This window comes from Sipha flava, unplaced genomic scaffold (genome assembly GCF_003268045.1).
Source record: "Sipha flava isolate LNK unplaced genomic scaffold, YSA_version1 67_pilon_pilon, whole genome shotgun sequence".
Taxonomy (NCBI): domain Eukaryota; kingdom Metazoa; phylum Arthropoda; class Insecta; order Hemiptera; family Aphididae; genus Sipha; species Sipha flava.
In genome coordinates, this window is record NW_020273607.1 from 227531 (window position 1) to 241559 (window position 14029).

General features: G+C 33.7%; 1 protein-coding gene across 1 annotated transcript; it reads right to left on the reverse strand.

Moving 5' to 3' along the window:
• Positions 1-1186: 1186 nt before the first annotated feature.
• On the reverse strand, positions 1187-9756 carry LOC112691929 (tyrosine 3-monooxygenase). Its single transcript, XM_025566387.1, has 10 exons — positions 9459-9756; positions 6598-6709; positions 5104-5166; positions 4964-5017; positions 4209-4354; positions 3765-4105; positions 3361-3693; positions 2068-2194; positions 1765-1994; positions 1187-1574 (listed from the first exon to the last, which is right to left on the reverse strand). The coding sequence occupies exons 1-10, from the start codon at positions 9522-9524 to the stop codon at positions 1403-1405; spliced, it is 1644 nt and encodes a 547-aa protein (XP_025422172.1). The 5' UTR covers positions 9525-9756; the 3' UTR covers positions 1187-1402.
• Positions 9757-14029: the final 4273 nt, after the last annotated feature.

A 14029-nucleotide genomic window follows, 5' to 3' on the forward strand; every position in this document is an offset into this window, starting at 1 on the left:
TATTAACAAACGTGCAATAACAATTATGAATTACAATCGACATCTGTATCGGTGCAATTGTATTCAGACGGTAGAAAATATTTTCTTTTGTATTTATAGCTGTGGTTAATGTGATATTATCTTACTGAAAAAAATAATGAAATATAATATAACCTGGCGATTGTTCAAATAAAATATTTTAGACAACCTTCAAATGGATTTGTATATTTATAATTTAATAATAAAAAAAAGTTGTATTTTTCATTATTAAAATGGTTTCTAACTATAGAAATAGTGTTATTAAGACTTTCAAAAGTCAGATATTTAATTTAAATTTAAATATTTATAATAAGGTTTGCAACCAGTTCATATAGTTATGTCAATACATAGTTATACTTTTAACATATTTGGTTAACCAAACATGTAAGATATATTCCATGCAAGTTCGATGCTATTTGTTTTTCCTGTATTGTTCGAAGAGTTTTGTATTGTATTGTAAATTAGAAAATAAATAAATAAACACAATGAGTTTGTTTGAATATAAGTTTATTATTATATAATATTTGATTTTTTTTTATGAACAGTTTTCTACTTATCTTGATAGATAAGTGAATTGATAATAAAGTTTTTTTCTTTATTTTTTGTAGTTTCACAATAATACTAAAAAGCTTTTAAAGCTAAATAGTTTTATAAATTCGACTAAAAAAATAAAAGTAAATACTTGAAAACTAATACTAACATAAAATAATCTTCTACATATTATAATACCTATAGAATACATCGAAGAAACATAAACTCGGTTCTATATTAAACAAAAAAAAAAAAAAATTACGATTCTACGCCTAGGACACGAAGAGTGTCAAAATATATATTAATAATATTTTAAATAGAAATAAATAAGAAAATACATATTTATAGATATCATAAACTATAAAAAGTAGTTTAAACAATAAGTTTGGTTTATTGCTAAATAAACATTATTAGGAAGAGATGATTTCAAATTGCCAAATTATGTTGCTGTAAAGATTAAAAGTTTACAATATTTCTGAAATGCAACTACAATTTGTAAATACTTTAGATATGATATATTATACACGCACGCATAACTAGGGATTATGGATGTGCGGTATTTATTTTAATTTATGAAGCATGAGCAAATGTAATAAATAAAAATAAAAATATTATTTTCCGAGAGATCTTGCCGGTAGAAAAAACAAAAAGTTGTCCCATCGTCACCGGTGACTAGAAACACGCCGAAGACATACAATATTATAAACTATATAGATATATATATATATATATATATAAATTATAAGTAAATAAATATATAGGTTATAGATAAGTATTACATTTTTTTTTTCAGAAAAAATGTAATAATAAAATGGTAAATATATTTGTATGCGTTCGGGAGAATTTAGTCGTTTTAACCGGATCTCATCTTTAACTTGTTCAGTGCAGTGTTTAGGTGCAACATTTCCAAATTTAATTGTGTCATTAGATTGTTGAGTTGTTCAACTGAGTCTAAGATTTCTGCTCTTTGGGTGTGTGGGTTGTAACGGACTTCAAATGGTCGTGACATAGATGACACCCATTTCCTGTAAATATCAATATATACTATAATTAAACACATTTTTAAATACTAATAATTTTATCGAATTTACATATTTTAATATCAACCTTATGCTATTTCAATCGAACGGATTAGATATTATAGTTCATTATTTTTAGCGTGATAACATTAAACAAATTTACATCAAATTAATTTCTTAAACATTTCTTTTGTACCTGAATTTGTCTTTAGCGTCTTCGAAACTTTCAGCTACGAAATAGATTGGTTGGTATTCTTGATCTTGGTATGGTTGTACTGCTGTGATGGATGGCTCAAATGGTCGAAGTTCGGGTTTGCCTGAAACGGCGTGTAAAAGTTCACCGTAAGCGGATAGAAGTCCAGCGCCGTAAGCCTTCACTTCTCCGTGTTCCTTGCAGAGGCCAAATTCGATTGTGAACCAGTACACCTGAATGCACAAAAATAACATGAGTAAACCATCTACAATATTGAATTCAATAAAAACTGATTGTAAAACTAACAGTAGACAGTTTTTCAATTTCTTCATCGGATGCCCCGAGTGATGCCAAACCGAGTTCTTGAGAGAACTGAGCAAAACTTGGGTCAGCCAATAAAGGCATGTGTCCAAGAACTTCGTGGATATAGTCCCTGTAAAAATGATAAAAAAATGCATTTAATTTTTCCCTTACAACGTTCAAAATGATTTATTTATTCATTCATCATAAAGTTCTAATTGTTTTTATTGTAAATTCACTGGATACATTTTGTAAATCTGAATAGAATTTGTATACATAACCGAATTTAATGGTTATTAACTATACAGCATTTTATTAAGACGATTTCTTTCATCTAATCGAATTAAAGATAACTTAAATATTGCATAACCATCTGCCGTTAGATCTATAAAAGCAATTTTGAAATAGTTTCTTAATTGAATCACAGGCCACTTTATCATCGCAGTATAATGGATTTTAGCATTTTCGAACAAAAGATTTATTTTTCCCTTACATAAGTGCAATATTGAAGCGCCAACGGAAATTGTCTCTATAACGGTAATCGGCTTGTCGACTTTATTATTCAATTTGTTTCAAAGAGAATTTACCCGTAATTCGATACTATACGTAACTATATTAAAGTAGGTAGATTTCATATATACATTTTATTTTCTTTCATTTTTTGATTTAGATTAATTTACATCTTTATGTGTTTGTGTGATGATTAGACTGATTTAACATTAGAATATGGGTAAACTTATCTTTATTATATCTTTGTAAAGTGTATTGTCTGATATCATATTAATACGAGTATTAATAACGATATGTACACATCGCTGTAATCGACTTTGAAATTGGTAATTAAATAGTATTAATTTGACTAATGGTCGAGATGTGTTTAAAAGGAAAATGGCCTTCTTATGTAATAGTGTATCAGAAGTTCTATATTAACCAAACAACAAATGAATGTTAATGCTTATTACGAGCGGCCCCGGGATACGTATGTATTATAATTTGACTATAAAGCTTGCCTGTCAATTGTTATCAATAGAGCTATTGTTCATTTCTTTAATATTATTTTAAATTGAATTATTCCATTGTTGGTGAAATAAAAATACTTAAACGTTCAAAAATATAATATATACATATATATATATTCATATTATGAACCAAGATAATTAAATTTAATAATAAATGCTTAATTAATTAAGTATAATATACTTATAACAGAGCTTATTGCCTATCAATATATAATACTACCTAATTGCATAGTTATTAGAATTAGCAAATGATAAAGTATAAGTACTAAGAGATACTTACGGTTCTGGTGTGTGGAATGGAGAATTACTATGACGAATGTATTGTGTGCTTTGGAATACTCGGAATGCAAGACTGGCAAGGAAGTCACGGGCTGTCAACAAACCAGCTGCTGGTCGAAGAGTGAAACCGGTGTGCTTCTTTAAGAAATCAGACATTTCGCTTAATTGCGGGATCTTATCTTCAGTGAAGATTTTTTCGTCTTGCAGCATCTTGAAAGCGTTTCTGTATTCCATGCAGAAATGTTTGGGCATTAAGTCCAACACGTTGTTGAAAACTGCGGTCCACGTGCCAACTTCGTCGGCAGTGTAATCAATGTATGGGATTGAGTCACCACTTTAGAAAAAAAATGATAACGTTAAGTATTGTAGGGATAAAAAAAAATAATAATAATAATAATAACTCACTATTTGTATTCAAAAGCAATAGCTGCAATCTCCTTCCTGCGTGAACGGTAGACTTTGTCCGCGAATCCAGGATGGTTCATGTCCAATTCCGGTTCGTATTTGGTCACCAGGTGATTGCAGTTGTCCAAGTCACGGGCGTGTCTTGGGAACCACGGGTTCTTAACATTGATGTTGTCTTCGGCGAGAATCGTAATACTTGCCAACGTAGAACTTTGTCTAAGAATCTTCATTAAAGCTAAAAGATCTTTCCTTGTCATATCCACTTTGGCCAAAACGTCGAATTGAACACCTTGTTCCTTAGACGGTCTTGATTCCAAATGGACTACATTGCCTTTACCGTTCTGTACAATATATATGCAATGCAGTCGTTAGTAAATTGGCGAGGACATGTATTATTGAATGTCAATTAAACTTTAAATTTATATTGTGTCTTATTTTACGCACCTCAATTACTTTCAATACTCGGGCGAGGGAATTAATACCTTCGCGCAGACGCAATACTAAGGTGGCCCTTTGAACGGCCATCTCGGCATCTTTGTCTTGGCTGGCCGCTTTCTCCAAAAGGACCTCTTCCTCTGTAAGTCCAGCATCTGTAAGCACAAACGCCCGATGGCAATGTAATTAAAAGCTCTCTGTGGCGGAAATGCCATAATAGAATTCCGGAACCATAAGGGTAGGCGAGTGGGCGGCAGACCACGCAATTTCCTCAATGGAAAAGTGGCGTTCCGGTTCTTTTGCTGCCCACTCGACTGTGTAATCGGTACTTATTTCATCAGTATATATAAACGTTTTGGCGTGTCAAAGAAAAATTGACAAAAATCTCACGATTTTCAGTGATTCTGAATATAAATGGAAAATGTAACGGGGTAAGGAATCGATAGGATCGAAGTAAAATAAGAAAGTAAAAATATAATATAATCAATAATTGAATAATTATAACGAAATATCAAAGAAACAACTGTAAAAAATACTATATATCTTATCATAATAATATCCAAATTGTTTGTTTAGAAAAAAAAAAATTGTAAACAGTAACGTATTCTAAAAGTTAATTCATAATTTTAAAAAATAGATAATAATTTAATTTTTTTTTTAGATGGAACAATATTTCGGGCTTCATAAATAATTAGTATGAGTATCTATTATTATTATTATTATTAGAATAAATATGAATAATAATAACAATTTTTTATATTTACCTGAGTCATCATTATCGGACGACGATGGTTCAGAAGATTCAGATGATTCTACTTCTAATAAAAATAAGCCAAACAAAAATAATAAATAAATCATAGCAATCAAAAAACATAAGCAAAAAGCGTGCCATCAAATAAATTACCATTTTCGTGTCCAATAGGTTTTTCTTCGGATTCGAAACCTTGATCATCGTATTGATCGTTAACTAATAAAATAATAATAATAAAAATAAAAAAAAATAAATAAAATGCCATGCTAAGTAAATAACTATATTAAAAACACTGAAATTAAAATTAAATGTTTCTGACTCAGTACGATTAAATGTGTATAATACAGTTGAATTATAATCACCCATATTTTTAAAAAGTGCATTAATCTGGTGGGTCCGATCGCTATTCCCCATTGTATTTACAATGGTTATTTACACTCAAATTAGTAATTATTGATTCTAAATTTTAGATTAAAATAAAAACCGACTAGATATGTCACTGTTGAAAAGCTATTTAAAACTGTTTTTATTATTGTTACTTATCTATTGTCATTTGTCATTATAATGTAATTGTAAAATAACTAGTCAGTTGTTATACCTAAGGCTAAAATTATATAACCATTTGATGGAGTGAAAAATGGTTACTAAATTAGTTTATTATTATCAACTATAAACAATTACTATTCGAATGCGATACTAAAATACAATGAATCAAAATACTTTTTCGATTCGAAACGATCACACGTTTAAAATCCAAAATAAATGATTTCGGGGGGAAAAAAAACGAAAAAAACCAAACGCGAAACGAGACGTTCACTTACTTTGAGCTTGGTGCTGACGCTGAAGTTGGTTCGCGTAATGCACTACAGCCGCGTCGGTAGCTAAAGAAGTGTCTAATAGCCACAAACAACACATGGAAGTAGTGATTTTGTTGTCCGACACGTGCATGACGAGAAACAATACGAATATCGATCGTGGAAACGATAAAACAACGGACGGGGGCGTCGGGGAAAAAAAATAATAAAAAATAGAAATTCCAGAAAAAAAAAATAGAAATTTAAGAGAGGAAAAAAAAAAAGAAAATAAAAGAAAAAAATCGAACAAACGAAAACGTAACGAAGACGAGCAGCGGAGCGCACCGCGAACCGACGGATGTGTGTGTCCGACTTACGTGGAACCGTACGTCAACAACGCCGTTATGGGGACCGTTCCGCCGCGCGTTTCCGATTTCAACAGGACGGATCAAAACGCGTCTCGAGGTGATCGTTTGACAATGTCAACAACAATCCGTTTTTAATTGTGCGATCCGCGTTCGTGTCAATAATGACGACGACGATGTGTCAACACGTTAATTGCCGTGTTCGCAACGAACACGAACGTTCGGCAACCGACGCGGGCCCGTTGCCGGTCTTGAAAATCGGAAACACCGGTGTTTTGACGGCCGTCAACAAGTACCGTCCGCCGCCGCCGCCGGCCAACCCGTTCCGTCGGCCGACGGAAATCGGAAACGCGCGCGGGGACGGAATGTTACGTGTTTTTTTTTTTTTTTTTTCCGGGGTAAAACCCGGAGACCTACGATCGTTTTATTACAGGTTTTTCCTTCGATTTCTCGTCTTCCCCCCCCCTGCGCCGCCGACTATCACTTACCGTTCGCCAATTGACGGGCTTCTTCCAGCACCGACTGCTTCGTTTGTTTCACGACGATGGTCTCGAATCTCGCGTCGTCCACGAGCGAACGTCTCCTCGCTGGGTATCCGTTCTGAAATCATATTCGTCAATTCGATTCGTTAAAATTCGGTTGGCGAATAGCTCTTGTAAAAACGTGCCGCGATTAGGCGTGTAAAAACACGAGGCAAACAATGATGTGCAATATTCTCTTAACGGGTTTTCACTACTAATTGTATTTATTTTTTTCCCGTTCAAATGTTATGTTCGCGTTTAATCATAATATACACCGTTATCGTTTTGTTATGAAATCGCCTTGAAACGTTCCCAGGAGTAGTTTTTTTTTTTTTTTTTAAATATTTGTTGTTTTATGATAGAGAAAAAAAAAACTAAAAATAGGAAAAAATCGCGTAGACAATCGAGTACGAGAACTCAATAACAATAGTATGAACACACGGCGTGATGTGTAGTTGACATATCTGATGACGTGGGTTAATAATAATTACCTACTCGGTGTCAGATTTTAATTCGAAAACCGTGTCAAAAACGCTAAACATACACAGACAGAAAGAGAGAGAGAGAGAGAGAGAGAGAGAGAGAGAGAGAGAAGAAGAAATATTTATATACAGAGACGTAGTTACCGACCCATGTTGACCTGAGGTTGAAAAAGTTTGGCGTTATTATTTTGCGCTATTGTCGTGTATAAAAATACGTAAATAGTTATTTTTTTTTTTTTTTTGATTTGGCGCAATGAAAATATAAAAAAGCATATTACTGTCCGCAATTCCTTTTGGTCACGTATAATGGAGCGTATAAAAAACATATAAAGTGAAAATATAAAATAGTCTATAGAGGGTAAATCCGGAAAAATTGTTATTCTTGACACACGTCATTTTACACGGCTTATAGGACTTTCCTTTCTGTATATTTATGATTTTTTTTCTGTTAGAATTAGAAACTTGATAGTTTTCTAAATCGAATGTTAACCTCTGGAAAATGTATAATAGCTGTAAATTAGCTGAGCCAAGTTATGCGGGTAAAAGTTGACGTTTAAGCTCGTAAAAGGCCATTGCGCGGCCTTGAAACTTTATGCGCAGCAATATCTTGATTTTCACCAAGCTATTACTCGCCCTTGTCTTTTTAGAGAAGAACAAGAGAAAAAACAAAAGGTTTTAGGTCAATGACGCAGTACTTTTCGTTGTAATAAAAATCATTTTTATAAATAAAACAAAGTTAAAAAATAAATAAATAAAAAAAATGAATTAAAACCGACTCAATATAATTAGCTGAAATGCATGGTTGTTTATTTTAATTGTTTCTAATTTTTTCAGTGACTTTAAAATCGCCGATTACCGAGAGATTATATAATAATAGTATACATATATATATATATATATATATATATATTATAAATAATATTGTTAAATCTATCCGGTTTGCCTTGACCTAGCTGATGCACTATTATCGTAGGCGAAACAAGGGCGTCCCGTTACCGGTTGGATGTTATCGTGCGGAAGGACATTGATACTATGTTATTATGAATCGTTTCCCCTTGTGAATCCGCAGCGGGATATAGCTCGGACCAATTACTTCAATTTATGACTAAGATACATCAATTATCGAATGAAAATTTCATATTTGAAAATAGGAAAAAAATGAAACTGAATAATTATGTTGGGTTAAAATGAAAGTACTACGTGGTATAATATTGCACGATATACATTGTAATTAACGGTAACGGCGGAAGTAATAATAACGTTGTATATGATGCGTTTATTGGGCACGTTAAAAATATGTTTATTATTTTTTTTTTTCACTGTACCTAACGCTCGATATTATGTGAAGTTTATAAAATATATCATAGTGTTTTGTGCACTCGTATGTGTAAAAATGGTGTATTGGTCAACTGGCTTGGCTAACTTTTAAGAACGATTTTCGATAAAAGAAATATAAGAAGTAAAAATGTATTGATGTAGATCGAAATGGTGTTATCCGGAAATGGGAAATATCCAAGGTCTCTATCTCACCGACAAGGTTGAAAGGGAGAGGTTTTTATCACGCGGAGAATGTTGGCATACATTCTCAATATTATTCTACGAACAATAAAAACGTTTTATATTCTAATTATTATTGAAACCTTCAGAAAAATATACTAGACTGAACAATTTTAATGAAATATCACGTAATATACGTTTTTGGATAAACATCCGGTGACTTGGACGGTGGAACGCAACGTGTCGAACGGTGTACGACTATAAAGAACATTGTTTGCATACACAAAACGCCGTCTAATGATTTGGTCGGGGATCACGTGTTTTTATTTTCAAAAAAATTAAAATATGTAAATATTGGTGTTGCTAAGTTACTTATTTTCAACAAATTGTCTGCCAATAAATTATTCTTAATTCTTTTACCTATATGATAATTAAGTGGTTGTATAGTTATCGGATTTTGTATTATTAGTTTTATTTATCAAGGACTAATGTTCAGGAATCAACTAATAAAACCTGTAGTATATGGCTTATTGTCGTATTATTTGATTTTTTAAACGTTTTTCTTTTTTTATCAAAAATAATCGAGATGGCGTGTTTTTGAAATAATGTCGAAGTTTTTCGAGGATATTTTATGATAGTTAAAAACCATAATTGCGAACAAATCACGAGCATATTGGCTACATGACACACACCAAAGTAATGAATAATTGTATTTATTTCACATGGAGTACACGGAAATGCGGAAACCTGTTGGATCAGTGTTCCGATCGGGGGTAGGAAGTAGACGAATAAGTATAGAGAAATAAAACTGAAGTACATAAAAATAAACCGTGAAACGGCATTTATTACCTCGATGCTGTAAGACTTGTTGATGGCGAACATCTCTCGGCTCTTTTGTGCTGCTGCGACTGCCATTATGTTGTTTTTCGTTTGCGGTTTTACGACGTTGACTTTCCCAAAAGTGTGCAGCAAAAGACCGTAAGCTCCAAACTCCAGTTTAGATGATCTTCGTGTAGAAGTCGCGGTGCGCGTAAAAAGATACGTGAATGAACGCGAGGGGCGGTGGTGGCGGCGTAAACGGAAGGGTTTACGGCGAGTCAAAGTAAGAGCGGGAAAACGGCAATGTTTTTCGCGCTTCGCGGGTCGACAACTTGTCTAGTTTCGTTTGTGTGGTTTGAAAACTCTGGCGACGAGCGAGAGTGACAATGTAGCTGCAGAATACGTGCTGAACGGGCTACCTGTGTTCCTCTCGAAATCGACAACAGACACACGGACGCGATACAATCAATCGAGTGTGCGTATATCGGACGTCCGGCTTTGGACTTCTCGGACTTTGTCGGAAATCGAAAAAAGATTTGAAACCGTGTTGAGTCGGAAAGTGAATCCTCTATTTGTCGCTATGCGTGCGGCGGAGAACCCGAAACAATTACAAGTATGTTTACGTCGACCGGCGGATAAGAGCGCGTGTTACACGAGCACTCGGATGCGTATGAAAAGACAACCCCGTATCGGCGCTCCGGCTCTTTATATAAAGGGACGTCGGCCGCACGGTGAGCGCGCGCGTCCCCCCTTTCGCCGTCACCGCCACCGCCTCCACCGCCCTCCGACGGCGGCCACGTGTCTGTGTGAGTGCGTATGTGCCAGTACGTTTGCGATCGCGTATGTGCGCGCGCGTCTGTGTGCGTGTGTGCGTGCGTGCGTGCGAGCGTGTGTGTGTGTGTGTGTGTACGGTTGTGCGTGTGTGTGTGCGTGTACGCGCGTATTCGCAGCCCGCGGCCACCCCGGCCGCGCCGCCGCCGACGGGGATTTCCACGGTGCCTGATCCCCCTTCCCCCGCGACCGTCGACGACGATTTCCACGGAACCCCCTCCGACCGGTTCCCTCCTACGCACCTCCCGCCCCGTCGATGACGCTACCGCGGTCGCCGCCACACCCCGAGCACCGATGCTGATAACCTTACAGACAGCCGACGCCGCGGTCGCTGGCTGCATCTCGACGACGACGACATAAGCGCGCGCGCGTTAACATAACCATACAATTATTATATTATTTACTGGCCACGCAACGCGCGTTGTCACACGGGATATCATTTTAACACGTTTTCGTTTGTTATTTACCAGTATTACGTTTTCCCGACGTACCTCGTCGCGGACCAAGTCGGCACGTCGTTTTCATTACCGTCGTTGCAATTATGTTATGCGACGCGTTAGTGCAGAAACCAACATAACACTGGTACTACTCGGTAACGTGCCGAACCGCATCACGGAGGTACACGCGCGAAACGTCGACCACGGTTTTGTAGTCTTAGGACCGAATAACTTTTATCTTTCGCAATACCAAATAATACGCGTTTTCAAGAATATAAATAAACATAAAAATACCATTACCGTTACTTACTAGGTACGTAGTTTTATTGTTCTTTTTTTATTTTATTTTATTATTTTTTTTTATTTTTCCGACCGTGAGTTTATTTATATTTTTATAAATTAATTGTTGATAATAAAAAAAAAAAAAAAAATAACGAGGGCTTATTTATGGTGCACGGCGTTCGCACCAAGCCATCGCCGAATCGTAATATTACACGCACGCGTAACGCACATTGCAACGTGGTAATTATTATTTTCGATTTCGTGTCGTTAACAGTACACGAGTGCGTTACACCGTATAACGATTAATATATTTATTATCATATTATTAATACGTCAGGCGGACGAGTGTTGTTGTGGCGTTTGTTTTCGCGGGCGCTTGTTCGCGCTCGAAGCCATCGTCCGTCCGTCACGCGGCTGACCGTCGGGAACCCCGCCGGTCAGGTGTATATTCCACGCGAGTTAGTCACGTCGTCGTTACGAATAAACTCAAACGTTTTACAATCCCTTTGGTCGTATTTAAACGCACGTGCAACACTATTACACAGGCGCTTAATATGTTATGTTTCGTATGTTGAATTTTTTTTTCTACCGGTTTTCAATTATCTTCTCCCGCGACTGTCTTACCGATTCATAACTGTATTATTATGTACGGCGCAACTAATTTTTACGATTTGATTCCGAAGGGCGAAACACGAACGAATTCGAGTAAACCTGTACATATTGTTCAGACCGGAAAAAATACGTACAAGTTTTATATGTTCGACGAATTTTCACACTCTTGTGTATTACTAGACAGCATATTATTTTGTTCCTTTTTTTTTTTATTTTTTTTATCATCATTATTATGCGGTCAAATGCGTGTGGTTCAGTTGAACCGTGTTTAAAATAAGTTTAAAGTAAAAATTCAACGTATCAAAATCTTAATATTGTATTATTATTTTAATCGTACGAGACAAATTCTTGGCTATAAAAACAGCCCGAGAAGACTGGGTTTCAGCGGACATTTTCGAACCATCGGAAGTCGAGATGCCGCAACTCTAGCGCGGTTGGTTCATCGGAAGTCTAGTGCTTTCGTAATTATTGTAATTAATGATTACTGCTTAGAGGCCTTCGTACCGAAAACGCTTATCGTTTTCACGACCATTGCCGTTAAACAGTCTACTCGTTACGACTTATTAGCATTGCACGTCACGACATAACGTACGTCACATTTGAATATTTAAATCTCGTGTACGCATTAACCATGTATAATACTATGATTAAAATTTAAACGTAATCGTAAACGTTTTTCGCAACATCAGTCGAAAAACCTTAAATCCGTACAATGTAAGTGTTGTATAGTTTTTAAGCAAATCCAGATGATCGGTATGATAATAAAATCGCATAATATCACAACCGAGCCTAATAATTGTTGTGAAATTCGACTTAATAATAAACGTGAACTCATTAATGGCACATACATCTGCAATGAATTGTAATAAAATTTATTGAATTTGAATTTTAAATTTATTACGTAAAAATATCGTGTTGGTACTACAGTAATTTTCTGAAATGACGCGTCATTAATGTAATTTAGTGAATATACGCGTATCTGCATCAAGGTCTGCTAAACATAAACTATAAATATATGATTATATTATTATTGTTATTATTATGTACATTCTAGATTAATTGTTTTAGAATATGAAGGGTCCTCTTACCATTTATTGGTTTTATATATACAAGTGATATTGTTTTCGCTAATTGATAATGTTTATCAATACCTTTTTGGATAAAACGGTTCTTTAAAAGTTATGTGTAACCCCATTTTATAGATAGACAATATGAAACAATGATGATCATTCTTAAACTTCTCAATAGTTTTTTGAATATACTATACTATATAATAATTTATAAATGGTCTTAAGTATATTTTAAATATATTTTGTGTATCTTGAATATATTTATATATTATATGATGAGTATATTTTATAATTTTGTTGAAATTTAGAAACTTTATTATATTATAAGCTTAAAAACTAATTTATTCGTCAATTATTTGTTTTGATATTTTTTTTTCGACATTATATACATTTTAACATACCTATAGTATTTTGGCATCTGTTGATTTATATGATTATGTTTTTTCTATTTTGAAATTAAAAATATTGATTTGAAAAATATGATGAAATTATTATTATTTTAATAATAATTTTTTTATTGATATTAAAAATCTTTTGAGATTAAGCGCAATACATTTTTTTTACATAAAATTCATTCTTTTGGATATCAAGATTTTAAGTCAAATTCTATTTACACCGTATTTATCAAAATTAAAACTATTATATATTTTATATATTTTGAAAATATTTATTCACAAATAAATGTTATGATGGATTTCAATTTAATAAATATTAGATTGATTTAAATCAATGTTTTCTTATTATTTTTGTCATTTGTAATTATTTGTCATAAATCATTTTCAAATCTATAATAGTAGTACAGCACTTGCTTGGAAAAAATACCTAAAGTCCAGTAAATCGTAATGACTGCTTAGCTGTTGTTTTTACTAAATATCAAAAATGAAGTTATGTAAAATCTATATGTGTTTTAAAGATAATTTATGTTGTTCTCGAACAATTGAAGTCAATAGTTTATAAATATATGATACATTGAGAAGTCATGCGATTTAAGATGTTAATAATAGCATCGTTGACAAGATTTTAACGCTTGATATAAACAGTAAAATTAAAATTAAAAAGTCAAAACCATAGGGGTCCACAAATTACTGTCTAGACTTTATAATAGTATAGAAATAATTTTGCGTGCTCATAAACCAGTAACTAGGTATTTTATAACATGAATAAACATTAACCAAAATAGTATTTTCTATATAATCATTAGCATTTATTTTGCTTTTATTATATCTGAAAGACGAAAACCACTACCGCGTTTCTATAAAAATAATGAATACAAGGCCAAATATAATAATGTTTTTATCAGCTGAAATTGAGTTTGTTCGTACAGTATTTAGGCACCTATATATAAATTATAAGACTTAAATATAATAAA

What these genes read in the sequence shown, in the direction of transcription:
- LOC112691929 (XM_025566387.1), bottom strand. Translation starts at nt 9,524, where the DNA reads ATGGCAGTCGCAGCAGCACAAAAGAGCCGAGAGATGTTCGCCATCAAC. An exon ending in ACAAGTCTTACAGCATCGAG is followed by an intron (nt 6,710 to 9,458) that starts GTAATAAATGCC and finishes ATATGATTTCAG; the next exon opens with AACGGATACCCAGCGAGGAG. An exon ending in GTCCGATAATGATGACTCAG is followed by an intron (nt 4,355 to 4,963) that starts GTAAATATAAAA and finishes TTGTGCTTACAG; the next exon opens with ATGCTGGACTTACAGAGGAA.